We start from the raw sequence: 12947 nt of genomic DNA on the forward strand, positions 1-12947 counted from the left end.
CTCGCATTGCGCTCAAGTGCCCATGCAGTCATTTGCACCTGTTTGTCCCCTCCAAAGACAAGCAAAGTTCCTGAGCAGAAGAACATCAAAACCGTGTCTACAGTTTTGAGAGCAGTTGTAACAAGGCGCATGGCTTCCAGATCGCCGTAGGCCTAGAACATTACCATCATAATACTCCCAAAAAATAGAACCCGTGTCTACGACAGCGCACAGAGGCAGGATTACGAGCAACGTAGCCTTCCTCTTGAGTTTGAGATATCTTGGTCACCGAGGACAACAGACAAAGTTCACCGCCGGGACGGGATACGTGCATTGCACGTGCCCGAGACGCGACGCGATAATGGTGGCAACGCGTCTCGTCGAGTCGCGCTCCATACCGTCAGTACAAAACAATTTATTAAACTCGATTGTTCTCCGGCTCTACATTATCGAGATCGAGTGTCAAAGGACAAAAAGAAATTGTACAAAGCCAAAATCATCATCTCACTCGTCCTGCTCTTCCTGAGCCCGCTCGATTCGGCTAGTCGAACGAGGGCACATTGTGCTGGAAGACGTACATGTCCTCCGTCGGCGGGTTTGCCCGGAAGAAACTTCCCAAGCGCTCGTCTATCACAAGTGTCAAGGGTGAAGTCAGCATACGGATGTTTGAAAAGAAGAGGAAGCACGTACAAAGCGGATCGTTGTCCTCGTGCACGAAATGCTTCAGCTGCCACGTCGTGCCCGCAGCCTGCTCGTCGCGCCTCCGCTGCCTCTGCTCGTTCTGTTGAAAGAAAACCACTCATTAGACATCGCCTCAACACCAAACTGAGAGGTGCGAATTCACCTCGATTTTCGTCTTCTCCCGACTTGCGGTCTCAAAGTCGCCTTCCCGAATTCCCTTGGCAACTTTGGCCCACAACTTCCTGCTCTCCCACTCGTCCTGCACATCGAGCGCACGTACGCTGACCTCCTCTTTGTCACCAGTCACGTCCGTAAACGTAGCGTTTGTCTTGATGTTCTTGCTCGTCGCGTTCCACTGCCCCTCGAGCGTGTGCACCGCGTTGTTCGACCCCGGCGGCGAGACGACCGCCTTGAACGTGTGCGACTTGCCAGAGAAGTAACCCTTGCCTTTGTACTCAATCTAGATCGAGAATCAGCCTGTCTCAACAAGACGAAGGTCCAAGCAAAAATAACTCACGGTCGACAGCCATCCAGTCGAGCTCTGAATGTACGAGTTCTCCGACAGCTCAATATACGGCGATCCGTACCACAAGCCATCTATCCGCAATCGCGGTAGCGTGATAATATACTCCTCCTTCTGTCCGCCGCCCAACTCGATGGTCAGCGTCGCATGCCCGATTTGCTTAACGATGATGCTGCCACCTATGTCCCTCTCAGTCAGCAAATGCAAGCAAACCTTGGTGCATATATGCGCTGAAGACACGCAGCGCCCGACGGGGTGTGTAAATGGAGGGTCGTCACATACCCGAGAAGCTCGTCTTCTGCGCATTGTGGCCTTGCAGCTCGAGGCCCTTGCTCGGATTCGAGATGAAGTATGCCGTAATTGGCGGGTGGTGCGACACCTGCTCGACAGTCAAATTCGTCTCTCCGCGTCCATTCTTGTCCGGCCAGTATCCGTAGAACAACCTGCACCGCATCACAAATGAATGAAACTGAGCAATTCAGGAGCGCAATGTAAAACAACGCACTCTCCGAGGACGGGGTTAAGCGGCCTGCGAAAGAAGATAGAGGATGGATCAGCAGTTCGCTCGTCTTCTATTTTTGGAGGGACAAGGTGAGTGCGACGCACTTCTTCTCGGATCCCATAGATTCGTTTCGGGAGGTGTATTGACCTTTCAAGGTGCTCTGCATGCGTCGTTATTAACATGATAACAAACACAGCACCGGGGGAGAGAAAACCGCACGATAAACCACTTCAGCACCGCAAGTGAACGCTCCTCGGGTGTGTTGGCGTCCGCAATCGCGGCGAAAAGTTCTGGGCGTTCGCACCAGTACGCTACACGACGAGTCGCGACACAAGGAGTGTTGGATAGCAGTGTATATGGAGCGCACGGGGTTGTCCCGTTTCGTTCAGGACGAGAGCGGTGCAGGAGACGATGGTGACGTAGATAGATGATGAGTCACGCGCGATGTGGATGTCGGAATGTATGGCACGCACCAGGAAATTCGGTGAGCGAGACGGGGGAAAGGATGAAGGGCGGCGCAGTCATAGACGAGAGGTCGCCCGAGAAGGACGCAATGCTGTACAACGCGCACCGTGAATATCAACTCAACGCAAAATCAATAAGAGCTGTAAAGATCACAAACGCACGATTTAAGGAAGGACGTCCAGCTGCTGCGCTGCGCAGAGGGGACGGCCTGGCGGTATGGTGATGATCACACAAACCCGACCATCATCCACACATGCGTAGCGCAGCCGACCGAAACCCACACCCACAACAATTAAATCACGATACAGAAGATCAGCCCAGAAGAGAAAAACAGAAAGGTCAGCCAGGACAAGACCGCTCGAGACCACTCGCACTCGCCTCTCCAGCCTGCTCATTGTTCGCATCGGCCATCACGGTTCAATCAAGTGAAATCAAGAGGTAGAGAGGGTCCGTGGAGGGGTATGCTGCGAGGTTTGTATAACACGCTTGATGTTCGCTTCTCCGAGGAAAGATCCAACCGCGTTGGCTTCAAAAATCCAATCCGAGATCAATTATGGGAAGACTCTCGACGATGACGATCTGTTTCTGTGGTGTATTTGAATCGCCCGGGGCAGTACAGATCAGATCGACATGCGCTCAAAGGCTATGTGATTGTGAAAACTGCCGTACCAATATTTCGCGCCTGTTGTTGGTATGAGAGCAAGGTGGATAGTCTGGTGGAGGGGAGAGAGCGTGGAGTACAAACGTGCTAGCGCCGCCACAGACATGCCCGTGTCCCAATCGGGATGGCCGTTTCATCGTCGGAGCCTCCTTGGACCTTCGTCATCGCCCTTGTCGGAGTCTCGCCCACAAGATGCGAAACATACCCACAGACGCTCAAGGTCGTACAGGTCTGATGGTCCCATTGACGGGAACCATAAATAGTCGATGCAGCAAAATAAAAATGTGCGATACGGAATGTTTGACACTACACAATAGAACATACTATGCACACAGAACGCAGAACGAAGGGGGTGGGCCCACAAACAACCATAACACACAGGAACACGAAAAACGAGACGTAGACACAGACGGCAGGAGGAGGCGGGGCTGAACAAGACGGGGTAAGAATATGAATGGACGTGGGATTTATTCGTCTTATTATAGCGTAACAAATGTCAGGCAGGTGGGAGAGAATGTCGATTACGATGATGGGTCGGGTACAAGCGGGGCCCCGGGCCTCGGTCAACATACAAGGAGAGTGCGGGTGTACATGGACGGTCGACGTGCGCGGGCGAAGCGCGTGCGCCGCCTAGTCCTCGTCATTCCCTTCGTCGCCGCTACCGGCGACTGGCTTTTTCTCCTGCAGCCGCAAATTAGTGCCATGCAATGAACGAGGTGATTATATGAGGGCAACGTACATCGTAATCTGCTTTCTCTTGCTCAGCACGGAGCTTGTCTCGTGCGGCCTGCTCAATATAAGGCTGCATATACGGACGTGTAAGTCAGCCAACGGTTCAGATATGCAGCCAAGGTATATACGCGATGCCCAGCCTGCGATGGCACAACAATGGCATGCATAGCACCGTGCCAGGGAACAGTTGGGCAGAAGCAAGCCTGGGCCACGCATACACCCACCCCCAACACGACGTACCTTCTTCTCTGACTCGTCGAGCTCTTTCCACTTTGCGCCCAAGAGCTTCCCGACCTCACCTGAATGATCCGGGGTCAGCAAGGCAAGTCGATAGCAGCAGAGAGATGGATGGGGAAAGACGTACCGAAGCTGGCATCGGGGTTCTCAGTCCTAATCCTCTCCCGCCAGTCTTGGCTGAAGAACATATATGCGGACATGGCCCGCTTGGGGGCGTTGGGATCCTTCGTTTTCTTGCCGCCGCGGGGCGCCTTCTCGCTCTTGCTCGCAGCCTTGCGTGACTATAGGTCAAGGCAAGCACACATCCCCCAACGGCAGCAGGGAATGATCGCAACAACAAGGCATACCAGACACCGATCCGATCATTAAGGAGCAGCGAGAGGCACAAGGCGCAGGGTGGGGACAGGGAAATGATTTGTTAAGCGCATTGCAGGCGTGGGGACGGGCGAGAGCGAACAAACCTTGGTTTTTGTCGCTTCTTTGGGCATCTACGCGTCGCATCAGAGTCAGCAAGCATGTCAACACGTCGGCGAGGCGGTTGGAGGGCGAGATGAAGCGGAGTGGCGGCTGGACACGCTTGGGATAGACGCGTCCCGCCCGCGCGCCAACCGAGCGCGGCGCATCGCCCACCACGAACACCATCAACAACGACGGCGACGGCGACGACGATCGATAAGGGAGTCCAGAGGGGGCGTGAGAGTGGGGTGGACATACCTTTTGTCAAGAGGGGAGGGGATGTGGACGGGGGAAGGTGGGGGATGGGAAGTAGGGGGGAGGCAGGCGGGGCTGCTAGTAAAGGAGACTGGCTGGGGAGTGCTGGCTCTGGCTGGTGGGAGCTGCGCTGCCACTCGTGGCTGCCTTTTGGTGGTGCTGGGAATCAATCCGGATGGCGCCGTTCCAATCCCGGTCACACGTCCCTTTTACGTCTTCCTTCACCGCCATCGGCCGGCCCCTCCCGCCCAGTTGCCAGTCATCCCCGGTCGCCCCGGCCGCGTTCTGCCACTTGCTCTTTTTTGGAAGTTTCCTGGCACACTGCCTTGTTGGCCCTGCCGGCACTGGCTCTGGCTCTGGCTCTGGCACTGGCTCTGGCACTATTAGCACTGCGTGCCCAGCGCTCAGCACCGTTGCCGAGGACCCGCAACGACGCAACACGTTCCAGCTCCAGGCCAGTCCCGCGAGCGCCTCTGAATTCCGGGGGGCCAAACCTCCCCGCTCTCCCGCGCGCGGGTTTATCAGCTTGCAACGCCAGCCTGACCCCGGCTTGATGCGGCGACGTTCGCGTCCTATCTGCGCGCACAGACACGCACGCACATGCCCATCTGCCACGCCATAATTCCACTGTCACATGCAGCCAACAGCCTCAGAACTCTCAGCCCGATAATTTGCCCGCGCTCAGACATTTGAGCTGCGAGCATGAATGAACGATCATGATCCCGCCCGGCTGGCACCAGCCGCGCTTGCGTAGCGTCCCGCACGCCAGGTGGCGTACGTAGAACGAAGAACCAGTGTCGAACGTCTGCATATATTTCGTGCCCCATCGCGAAGTCCAGTCAGCATCCGTCCTTCGATTGAAAAATATGAGAGCAAACCTCCGGACGAACACAGCCCGTACGTAAACTCTCCAAGCTTTGATCTCTTCCGACAAACCCCCGTCTAGACCATGGCATTCATGGGCATCATCTGTCACCTGTGGTCTACTCATCGCCATCCGCATCTCCATCCGCCCGTGCGACGCCACCCGCTGCAAGCCGCCTCTTCCGTTCCTCCTTTCGTCCTCCTTTGCCTTTCATCCATCGCTCGTTCGCGATCTCGACGCTGTCCAGCCGTTTCCGTTCCACCACGGGTACATACCGGCCAGACCTATAGAACGTTCCGCCACCTAATGGTACGTTGAGCATCCCGCTCGGGCGCGTGCCTGGCCGGAGCGGAAATGGACTCGGCGCAGATGAGTGAATGGAGGCGGCCGCGGCGAGGAAGTGCGTGTCAAGCGCGACGTGGATATGGGAGCGCTCAAGGATAGATTCCAGCTGGTTGGCTAAGCCCAGCCGCATCTGTGTCGCATCTTTTGAACCTTCCCCGCTCGTCTCGTCCGAATCTACCTCGGTGTCCGTTCGCCAATCAAGGTCTTCGTCCGCGAAACCGCATTCCCACAGCATTAATGGCAGCCCGTCCGTCATTTGATATTCTGGCTTGCACTGCACGACTGGCGGCGCCTCTTCGCCCTCTCTGAAAGGCGGATATGGGTGTTCCGGGTCCACGTTCAGCAGCGCAGTGACGAGCGAGGGGCGCTCCAGTCCTGTACCGACGAGCAGCAGAACCGCCATGATGTGCCGCACCTGGTGATAAAGGAACGCGGTTCCGACGAGGTCGAATACGTACAGATCCTCCGTCGAACCAGCCAGTGCGCTAATTTCTGCGCGCCGGACGCGTCGTTTGAAGTTCGTGATTTGCTTCGTCGGGTCGAGCTTGCACAGATTGCGGAAATCGTGCTCGCCAACGAGACGTACGGCCCCTTCACGCATCGCGTCGATGTCGAGCCCCTTGCCAGAGAAAAAGTACTTGTAGTGTCGGAAGCGACAATTGAAGCGCGCGGAGAAGGAAGCGGCGACAGGGGACCAGGCGAGCACACGGATACTTGGTGGGAGGAGGCGGTTCAGCATCGAGACATAGCGTAGCTCTTTTTTTGGTGGGGGCGGGCGGATGGACGAGATGATAGCGGAGTCAGAGTCAGAGTCAGAAAGGTCGAAGCCCTCGAGACCTGATATTTCAGTAGCATCCTCGTCCTCTGTAGCACTTACGCTAGGCTCGTGCACATCCATCTCTCTGTTTGCACTTTCCCTTTCCTCCTCTGCTAGTGAATGTGGCTCCCCTTCAATTTGTCTCTCGTCCACGACCGCACTACGCACCCACAAGCTGATGACCTGCCCTGCAGCGCTGACACCCTTATCCGTCCTCCCGCATCGCTCCCATCCACAGCCCTCAAGCCCACCATCGGCGTCAATAAGTCTCGTCGACGCCAGCACGTCGAACAAGACGCGCTCGACGGTCGGAAGGGGCGTCGGCCCGTCCTGCCATGAAAGCCCGTTGTACTCCCACCCCGCGTATGTGAAGCGCAGCGCAATTTTTCGTTGCGGATGCGCCGCAAAGCGGAATATTTTCGGTGGCTTAGCAGACGCAGACGCAGCGGCGCGATGAAGGATCGCCTTGCTCTGCTGAGAAGACTCGAGCTGCGTCAGACGCGCGATGAGCTGTTCTTTTGTCCATGATTCGTAGTTTGGAGGCGAGAGCGCAGGCGCTGCATTCAATGACAGTGGTGGTGAAGGAGTCATGACTCGGTGAAGACGGCCTGAAGGTAAGATGCGCAACCGAAACCGAAAGGGCATAAAACGATGCCCACTGCCCTAAAAAAGAAAAGGTCGCCAGTCAAGTAGAGTCATAGCGGATAGTAGTAAAACTTGCACTTATCGGGTCCTGAGAGTCCGATGTCAAGTAGCAGTGTCAAAAATTATTGGTCAAAACGAGAAGACGATGAACTCTCAAGTAGTTCTTGTTCCAAAGATTGCTGAGCGGCTTTGAGTGAGGACAATACACGGTACGCCCTAGTAAAAGGCGAGGGCGTAGTCTTATTGTATCGTCCTCAGCCGCTGAAATGTATAGTGGGAGCATTGGTCAGTCACTTAAAAGTTTGCATTTTGTTCAGAGGACGGGTGTCGGCCACGCCGACAAGCCCTTCATACCTCTCTATATTATACAGCCGCGCCGCTCGTTCACGATGATCAGCTATGCATAATCCGGCCACCACAAAAACACAAAAACACGATCCAGGTATACAATTCAGCAGACTACTACATTCATTCAATATCTCGAGCAATAAGCCTCCTCAGTCAAGCAAACAACATCTATGACAGGTTCAATGGCAAAGCTTCGATGCTGCGCTTGTCCAGGATGTCATAGTGGCCAGGCCTGAATCCTCGCAACTCGATCAGCAGCTGACGAAGGCGAGAGCCGAAGTATTTACCGGTACAACAACGCGAGGGGTTCGGTACCAGCCTCCGGAGCATTGAAGAACTCCACGAAGTCTACTTTCCCACCCTGATCGCGACCGTCCAAATACGCAACGCTCACGTTGATCTTGAGAGCCCGTGAGAGCGCGGTTACTTGGACATGATCTGCAGAACCAAGACAGTGAGCTAAACCGTAACAAGTCATGTACCGGCGCATTGTCGAATGGTGGGAATAATTGCGCACCGGCTTCTTTGCCTACAGCTTCGACGAAGCCCTCGCAGAAATCGCGAATTGACAATGGCTCGCCAAGGTCCGGGTGGAAGAGGAAGGGCTCGAACGATTCTGGGTCTGTCCTGATCTGTGCAGAGGTCAAGAGGCGAAGGAATACGACAACGTAATTCGATGCTACGTGGTTGCATACAGTCAACTACATCCGTCACATGTATGAAAGAAGCTGCGACGCACTTTCTGGATCTTGAAACGCCTCAAGCAGCAAGTTCGGTGTAAGGTAATGGCCTCGGGAGTCGGGCGTGACAACGCGCTTGATAAGACCTTCCATCACCTCATAGAAGTCCTCAACTACGATCTTCTGGAACCCAGCGTCCTCGAGCATCGGGAGCGCTCCCTCGAGCGTGGAAAGGGCTTGCGTCGCAGCAAACGACGGATCGGGTGAGTTCACTATCCGCTCTATGTACGCGAAAGCGAGGGCTACGGCGCTAAATCCAGTCAGCTCGTGTCCGCAATCGGAAAATAGCTTAAACAGTAAGGGAAAATGAGCGCACATCGGTAGAAACAGTCGCCATCACCGCGCGTGCGGCGAATACCGTGAAAGTCTTGAGACTGTAAATATTCGATCTGTTTCACAAACGACTGCGAGCCATTCTCATATTCTTCACGGAGAACGTCCAGGCTCACTACCGACGCGATTAACGGCCGACTTGATGATGTCGAACTGTCGAGCATTTCCTATTTGTACGACGTCACTAGGTATATTAGTCGATCTTAGGAGGAGCAAGTTGAAGAGACTACGCACTTGATTCAGCTGATATAATTGGGAAGGAGTCAGGTCATTGAGATCTAATTACAAAGAAGTCAGTATCCCTTTCATGCGTTCAGACTTGATATGCGACCCTCTATACAGGCAATGTGCGCTTCCTGAAGTATTCGAGGCATTCTGGTACGCCACCCTCCACCGAGATCGGAATGAAACAGGCCCTAAACTCACTTGTATGTTCAGTTATCAATATGCCATCCCCTCGTCCATCTGAGGAGCTGCCTACAGCCATCGGTACTTCCAACTCTGGCAGATCGGACGTCTTCTGTCTCGCTTCATAATTCCACCATTAGGGCAAGCACGCGAACGATCGAGAACCAAGACATATCTCCGCGTCAGTTCCACGATCCGGGTTGCATGAGAACAGTACGCTTACGCGCATTGGGGGCGTTTTGCATGATGAATTGCGATAGTGCGTGTAGGAAAGCAGAGTGATGGAGAAAGGCGCCCGAACCGGACCCGAGGAGAGGGAACACAGGCGAAGGATCCATCACGAAAGAAGGATCCATCACGTGCGTCTGGGGCAAGTCACCTGAGCCTCCTTGTCGCGTGTTTGTTTGGCCCAGACCGAGAGACAAGAACAGGTCGAAGAAGCTACTAGCAGGAATCATTGCTACAACAGCAAGGGCAGAAGGGCAGAAGGGATTTGGTTTATGTGTGTCAATCATGCTCAAGTGGACATGCTTTATATCTCCTCAAGATATACTTATGTATCAAGACATGCATATGCTAGCACACATGTCACTTTATCATGAGTTGAGTCTATTGACAATACTGCCATGTCATCTACAACCTCATACTATTGTTTACTTAGTCAGACAGTCTGTCAAAGAGAGAATAAAGGATGATATTAATTGAATGAAAATAACAATATTATAATAAAATGAGACAAAATACATAGTACATTAGGGAAAAGCTCCGTATTAAATTAACCATAGTTAAGCATAAATATAGCTATATTTTTACCAATTACCATTAAGGATTTTTAGCTTACCCCCCCTCTAATCCTGAAATTATAAGGTCTGATTAGAGCTAATTAAAGCTAATTTATTATATGGATTTTTAGAAAAATATCAACCAACCCACTTCTATGGTTTCTCTACTGTTACTACACCTCCAATCATAGAGTATGTATAGAGCTTACTAATCAAACTAAACTCACACCTTATTATAAACTTGCCCATTACTAGAACTGAACCAACAACCTCATGCCTACATATCCTAGACTAGTGCTCTAAACCACTAAGCCACAAGATCTAAATTATTTACCTGGTAACCTAAATATGTTAATATGAGCAAGGCAATCTCAACATTTCTAATTTTCTTACACATTTATCCTTTATCTATTTTATATATAAAGAGGTCAATAAATGCCCTAAAAATCAGGGCTGATATTTGAATTTGGGCACTAGACAATGATATAGTAAACTAATAAAAAATAAAGAATACAGTAAAAATAAGATTGTAGCACTTACACAATTTGGATATGAAATATGTAAAATTGTAATTAGATTGTAGATTCTAATAGGACTATAGTAGTATAGACAATGTTACCTTTACTTGCAGATTTGATTATAAAGTTGATTATGGATAATATATTCTAATTAGCTCAGATTAGTATTTTGAATAATTAGATCTAATTAAAAGAGGGGGTTTTTCTAGATGTCCCTTATGACCTTGGCCTCTCTTGGGCAACTTGTACACATACAAACCTGAATTAAAGTCAGGATCAGAGCCCTCCTCTAAAAATAATAGTTTGGCATTATTGAAGTGTTCCTGAAAAGGTGGGTCATACCTAGAGGGGCCAGTATTGATTGCAGTTTCCCTATGAGTGTCTTTTAGAATCAGGAATGTTTAGAATCAGTATAAAATAACTCCACTCTTATCATACACATATTTGCTCATAGCACTCGTTTTATTTGACATGGCGATGCAGATAGTTCGTAGGGGCCAGCCGCCAGTGGCGCAGATGAGACAAGGAGAGGAGGAAGGGGTTGCTAGACAAGACGCGCAGTCATGGTTCGTGACTAAATGTACGCGTCGAATCACGTGTGGTGGCCATTTGTGACATCTGTGACATCCTCCCTCTTTCAAGCCGACCCTCCGAAGACCTCGAGGTCTGTCTTTCTTGTTTCTCCCTCACCCAGAGCCAAATGCTTACATTGTTGTCCAGAACTTTTTGGCTCCTTAATTTCGAGGAATTTGAGCGCGTGAAATAACTTTGCAACTAGGCCGTTGATCAACTGTCGAAACGGAAATGAATCCGGCAGACCAACAGAAGGTGCCAAAGTGCGTGCAATGCTCGCGCATGTCTTTGAACGCATCCTTGACATTGTTCTCGTCTCTTAATATGCCTTCTCTATGGTACGCGCTCTAGAAAGCGCAAGATCGTTGATCGCACCTTGCCATCCTCTATCCACTCCGACCCCACATTTTCTGTAGACTCAAAGATGTATCAAGACTTGCTCGAGATGGAGAAAAAGTTGGACTGGACAATGATGAGGAAAAGAGCTGAAGTTCAGGATGCACTCATGCGAACGCCAACTGTGCGTCCCCATAAATCCATCACACCGTTCGTTGTCTCACATACAGGCGGGCTTGTTACATCAAGACAAAACGCACGCTTCGGATATTCCTCTCACATACCGTCTCCGGTCAGACCTGGCAAAGCGCTGATGCAGGGAGTTCGGCGACTCCCAATCTGGAGACAGGTCAGGGTATACCAGCATGGCAATTGAAGATCGAGGGGCGTCTATTGGAGGTACGTTTCCATCATATGAGCTGTGCTTTAGCTCGAAACATACCGGACTCGTAGCCTCAAAATCAGCGCTCGAAAGACAAAGCTCCCATTCGTCAGTTCTCCACATTCCTCAAGAGCATGATTGTGGAGCTCGACCGAGATCCCGCTTTGTATCCCGATGGGAATATCGTGGAGGTGTGTTGATCGTCGTGACCACAAGCTATGTTATCTTGTCCTCACCTGCTCGGGTACAGTGGCATCATGGACCCGCGCAGCCAGTGTTGGATGGTTTCACAATACGGCGGACGGGTGATAAGCCGACTAAAATTCGGCTCGTTATGTACCTTCAACAACAACCTCAACAGTACAAGGTGCACCCAGATTTAGGTATGCTTCGCGCTATGCTCACTTTCCTCTGATTTTACCGCTAAGACGCTCATAATTCTTCTGTGCAATAGGGGCCATTCTCGGTGTAAGAGAAGACAGTCGAACTGGCATTGTTCAAGCGCTGTGGAATTACATCAAGATCAACAATCTTCAGGATAAGACCCACAGGCAGCAGATACATCTAGACGCGGCTCTCAGACGTGTGCGTTGCACCCTTCATAATTCACATCGATTTTGTGTCCGTCATCAGTCGCTTTCGGCTGACTCTCGGAGCCGCACAGATATCCAACGTCGAAAGTGTTCCATTCGCGGCACTACCTGAACTCGTCAATAGATACCTCATGCCAGCGGATCCCGTCGTTATCCATTACACTGTCAATCCCAGTATGCCGCCGCCAGAGAGAGCGACGGCCTGGGACGTAGAGGTGAGGATGGAAGATGTCGCAATGAAAGCAAAGATGACGGGTGTCATGCTGGGAATGACCCGCGAAGCATCAAGAGAGATACTGAAACTTGATGACGAGGTATGCTCTCGTTTGAGATTATCTTGTCACCTTGGTCTCTGAATATCTGGACCTAGATCTCGGCGTTGACGCAGTCGATGCATTCCTCTGTGCTGAAGCGACAGTTCATGCAATCTTTCGCGGACGATCCCGCAGTCTTCATCAACACTTACCTTCAATCTCAATCCCGTGACTTGGAGTCGATGCTGGGCAGCGGGCCAAGCGAAGGCGCGACGGTGCGCAGAGAGGATCTGCAACGCAGTGAATACTTCCGGATGCCGTGGGTTGAAGAGGCGGTGGCGATTTGGGAAGGTATGAGGCTGGCGAGCAGGGTGATACCATAGTGGAAGGCTATGCATGCCTTCATCTGTTATTATTGTGTAGTTATGTGTTCCGCTATCCGCTGCTATCCGTAAGTATCCGTATTGTATTGGGATTGCGGCCGGTAACGAGTGGCGTCAAGGCCCCATCATGTGCT

The 12947-nt window shown here is 51.8% G+C and overlaps 6 protein-coding genes across 6 annotated transcripts; 2 read left to right on the top strand and 4 right to left on the bottom strand.

Moving 5' to 3' along the window:
• Positions 1-380: 380 nt before the first annotated feature.
• On the bottom strand, positions 381-2996 carry HETIRDRAFT_410434 (uncharacterized protein). Its single transcript, XM_009550009.1, has 12 exons — positions 2820-2996; positions 2529-2735; positions 2312-2358; positions 2159-2241; positions 1905-1996; positions 1790-1845; positions 1689-1712; positions 1466-1626; positions 1178-1362; positions 824-1120; positions 670-760; positions 381-606 (listed from the first exon to the last, which is right to left on the bottom strand). The coding sequence occupies exons 2-12, from the start codon at positions 2559-2561 to the stop codon at positions 521-523; spliced, it is 1155 nt and encodes a 384-aa protein (XP_009548304.1). The 5' UTR covers positions 2562-2735; positions 2820-2996; the 3' UTR covers positions 381-520.
• A 79-nt stretch (positions 2997-3075) lies between these two features.
• Positions 3076-4602, bottom strand: HETIRDRAFT_440787 (uncharacterized protein). The gene is made up of 6 exons (XM_009550010.1): positions 4495-4602; positions 4242-4268; positions 3908-4061; positions 3784-3842; positions 3551-3613; positions 3076-3492 (listed from the first exon to the last, which is right to left on the bottom strand). Exons 2-6 carry the CDS (start codon positions 4266-4268, stop codon positions 3442-3444), a joined length of 354 nt encoding a protein of 117 aa, XP_009548305.1. The 5' UTR covers positions 4495-4602; the 3' UTR covers positions 3076-3441.
• A 64-nt stretch (positions 4603-4666) lies between these two features.
• Positions 4667-5113, top strand: HETIRDRAFT_452842 (uncharacterized protein; the record flags this gene model as incomplete). The annotated part of the gene is made up of 1 exon (XM_009550011.1): positions 4667-5113. One exon carries the CDS (start codon positions 4667-4669, stop codon positions 5111-5113), a length of 447 nt encoding a protein of 148 aa, XP_009548306.1.
• A 379-nt stretch (positions 5114-5492) lies between these two features.
• HETIRDRAFT_238579 (uncharacterized protein) lies at positions 5493-7064 on the bottom strand (the record flags this gene model as incomplete). The annotated part of the gene is made up of 2 exons (XM_009550012.1): positions 5493-6457; positions 6680-7064. Coding segments are annotated over 2 exons (1350 nt in total), but the record flags the coding sequence as incomplete, so codon positions are not given.
• Positions 7065-7679: 615 nt separating this feature from the next.
• Positions 7680-8748, bottom strand: HETIRDRAFT_419412 (uncharacterized protein; the record flags this gene model as incomplete). The annotated part of the gene is made up of 5 exons (XM_009550013.1): positions 7680-7743; positions 7799-7949; positions 8029-8190; positions 8251-8493; positions 8568-8748. The coding sequence occupies 5 exons, from the start codon at positions 8746-8748 to the stop codon at positions 7680-7682; spliced, it is 801 nt and encodes a 266-aa protein (XP_009548308.1).
• A 2182-nt stretch (positions 8749-10930) lies between these two features.
• Positions 10931-12813, top strand: HETIRDRAFT_477346 (uncharacterized protein; the record flags this gene model as incomplete). Its single annotated transcript, XM_009550014.1, has 9 exons — positions 10931-10956; positions 11013-11128; positions 11217-11385; positions 11451-11600; positions 11655-11774; positions 11834-11966; positions 12038-12168; positions 12248-12490; positions 12547-12813. Exons 2-9 carry the CDS (start codon positions 11097-11099, stop codon positions 12811-12813), a joined length of 1245 nt encoding a protein of 414 aa, XP_009548309.1. The 5' UTR covers positions 10931-10956; positions 11013-11096.
• Between the last annotated feature and the right edge of the window lie 134 nt (positions 12814-12947).

This window comes from Heterobasidion irregulare (assembly GCF_000320585.1).
Source record: "Heterobasidion irregulare TC 32-1 unplaced genomic scaffold scaffold_07, whole genome shotgun sequence".
NCBI lineage: Eukaryota > Fungi > Basidiomycota > Agaricomycetes > Russulales > Bondarzewiaceae > Heterobasidion > Heterobasidion irregulare.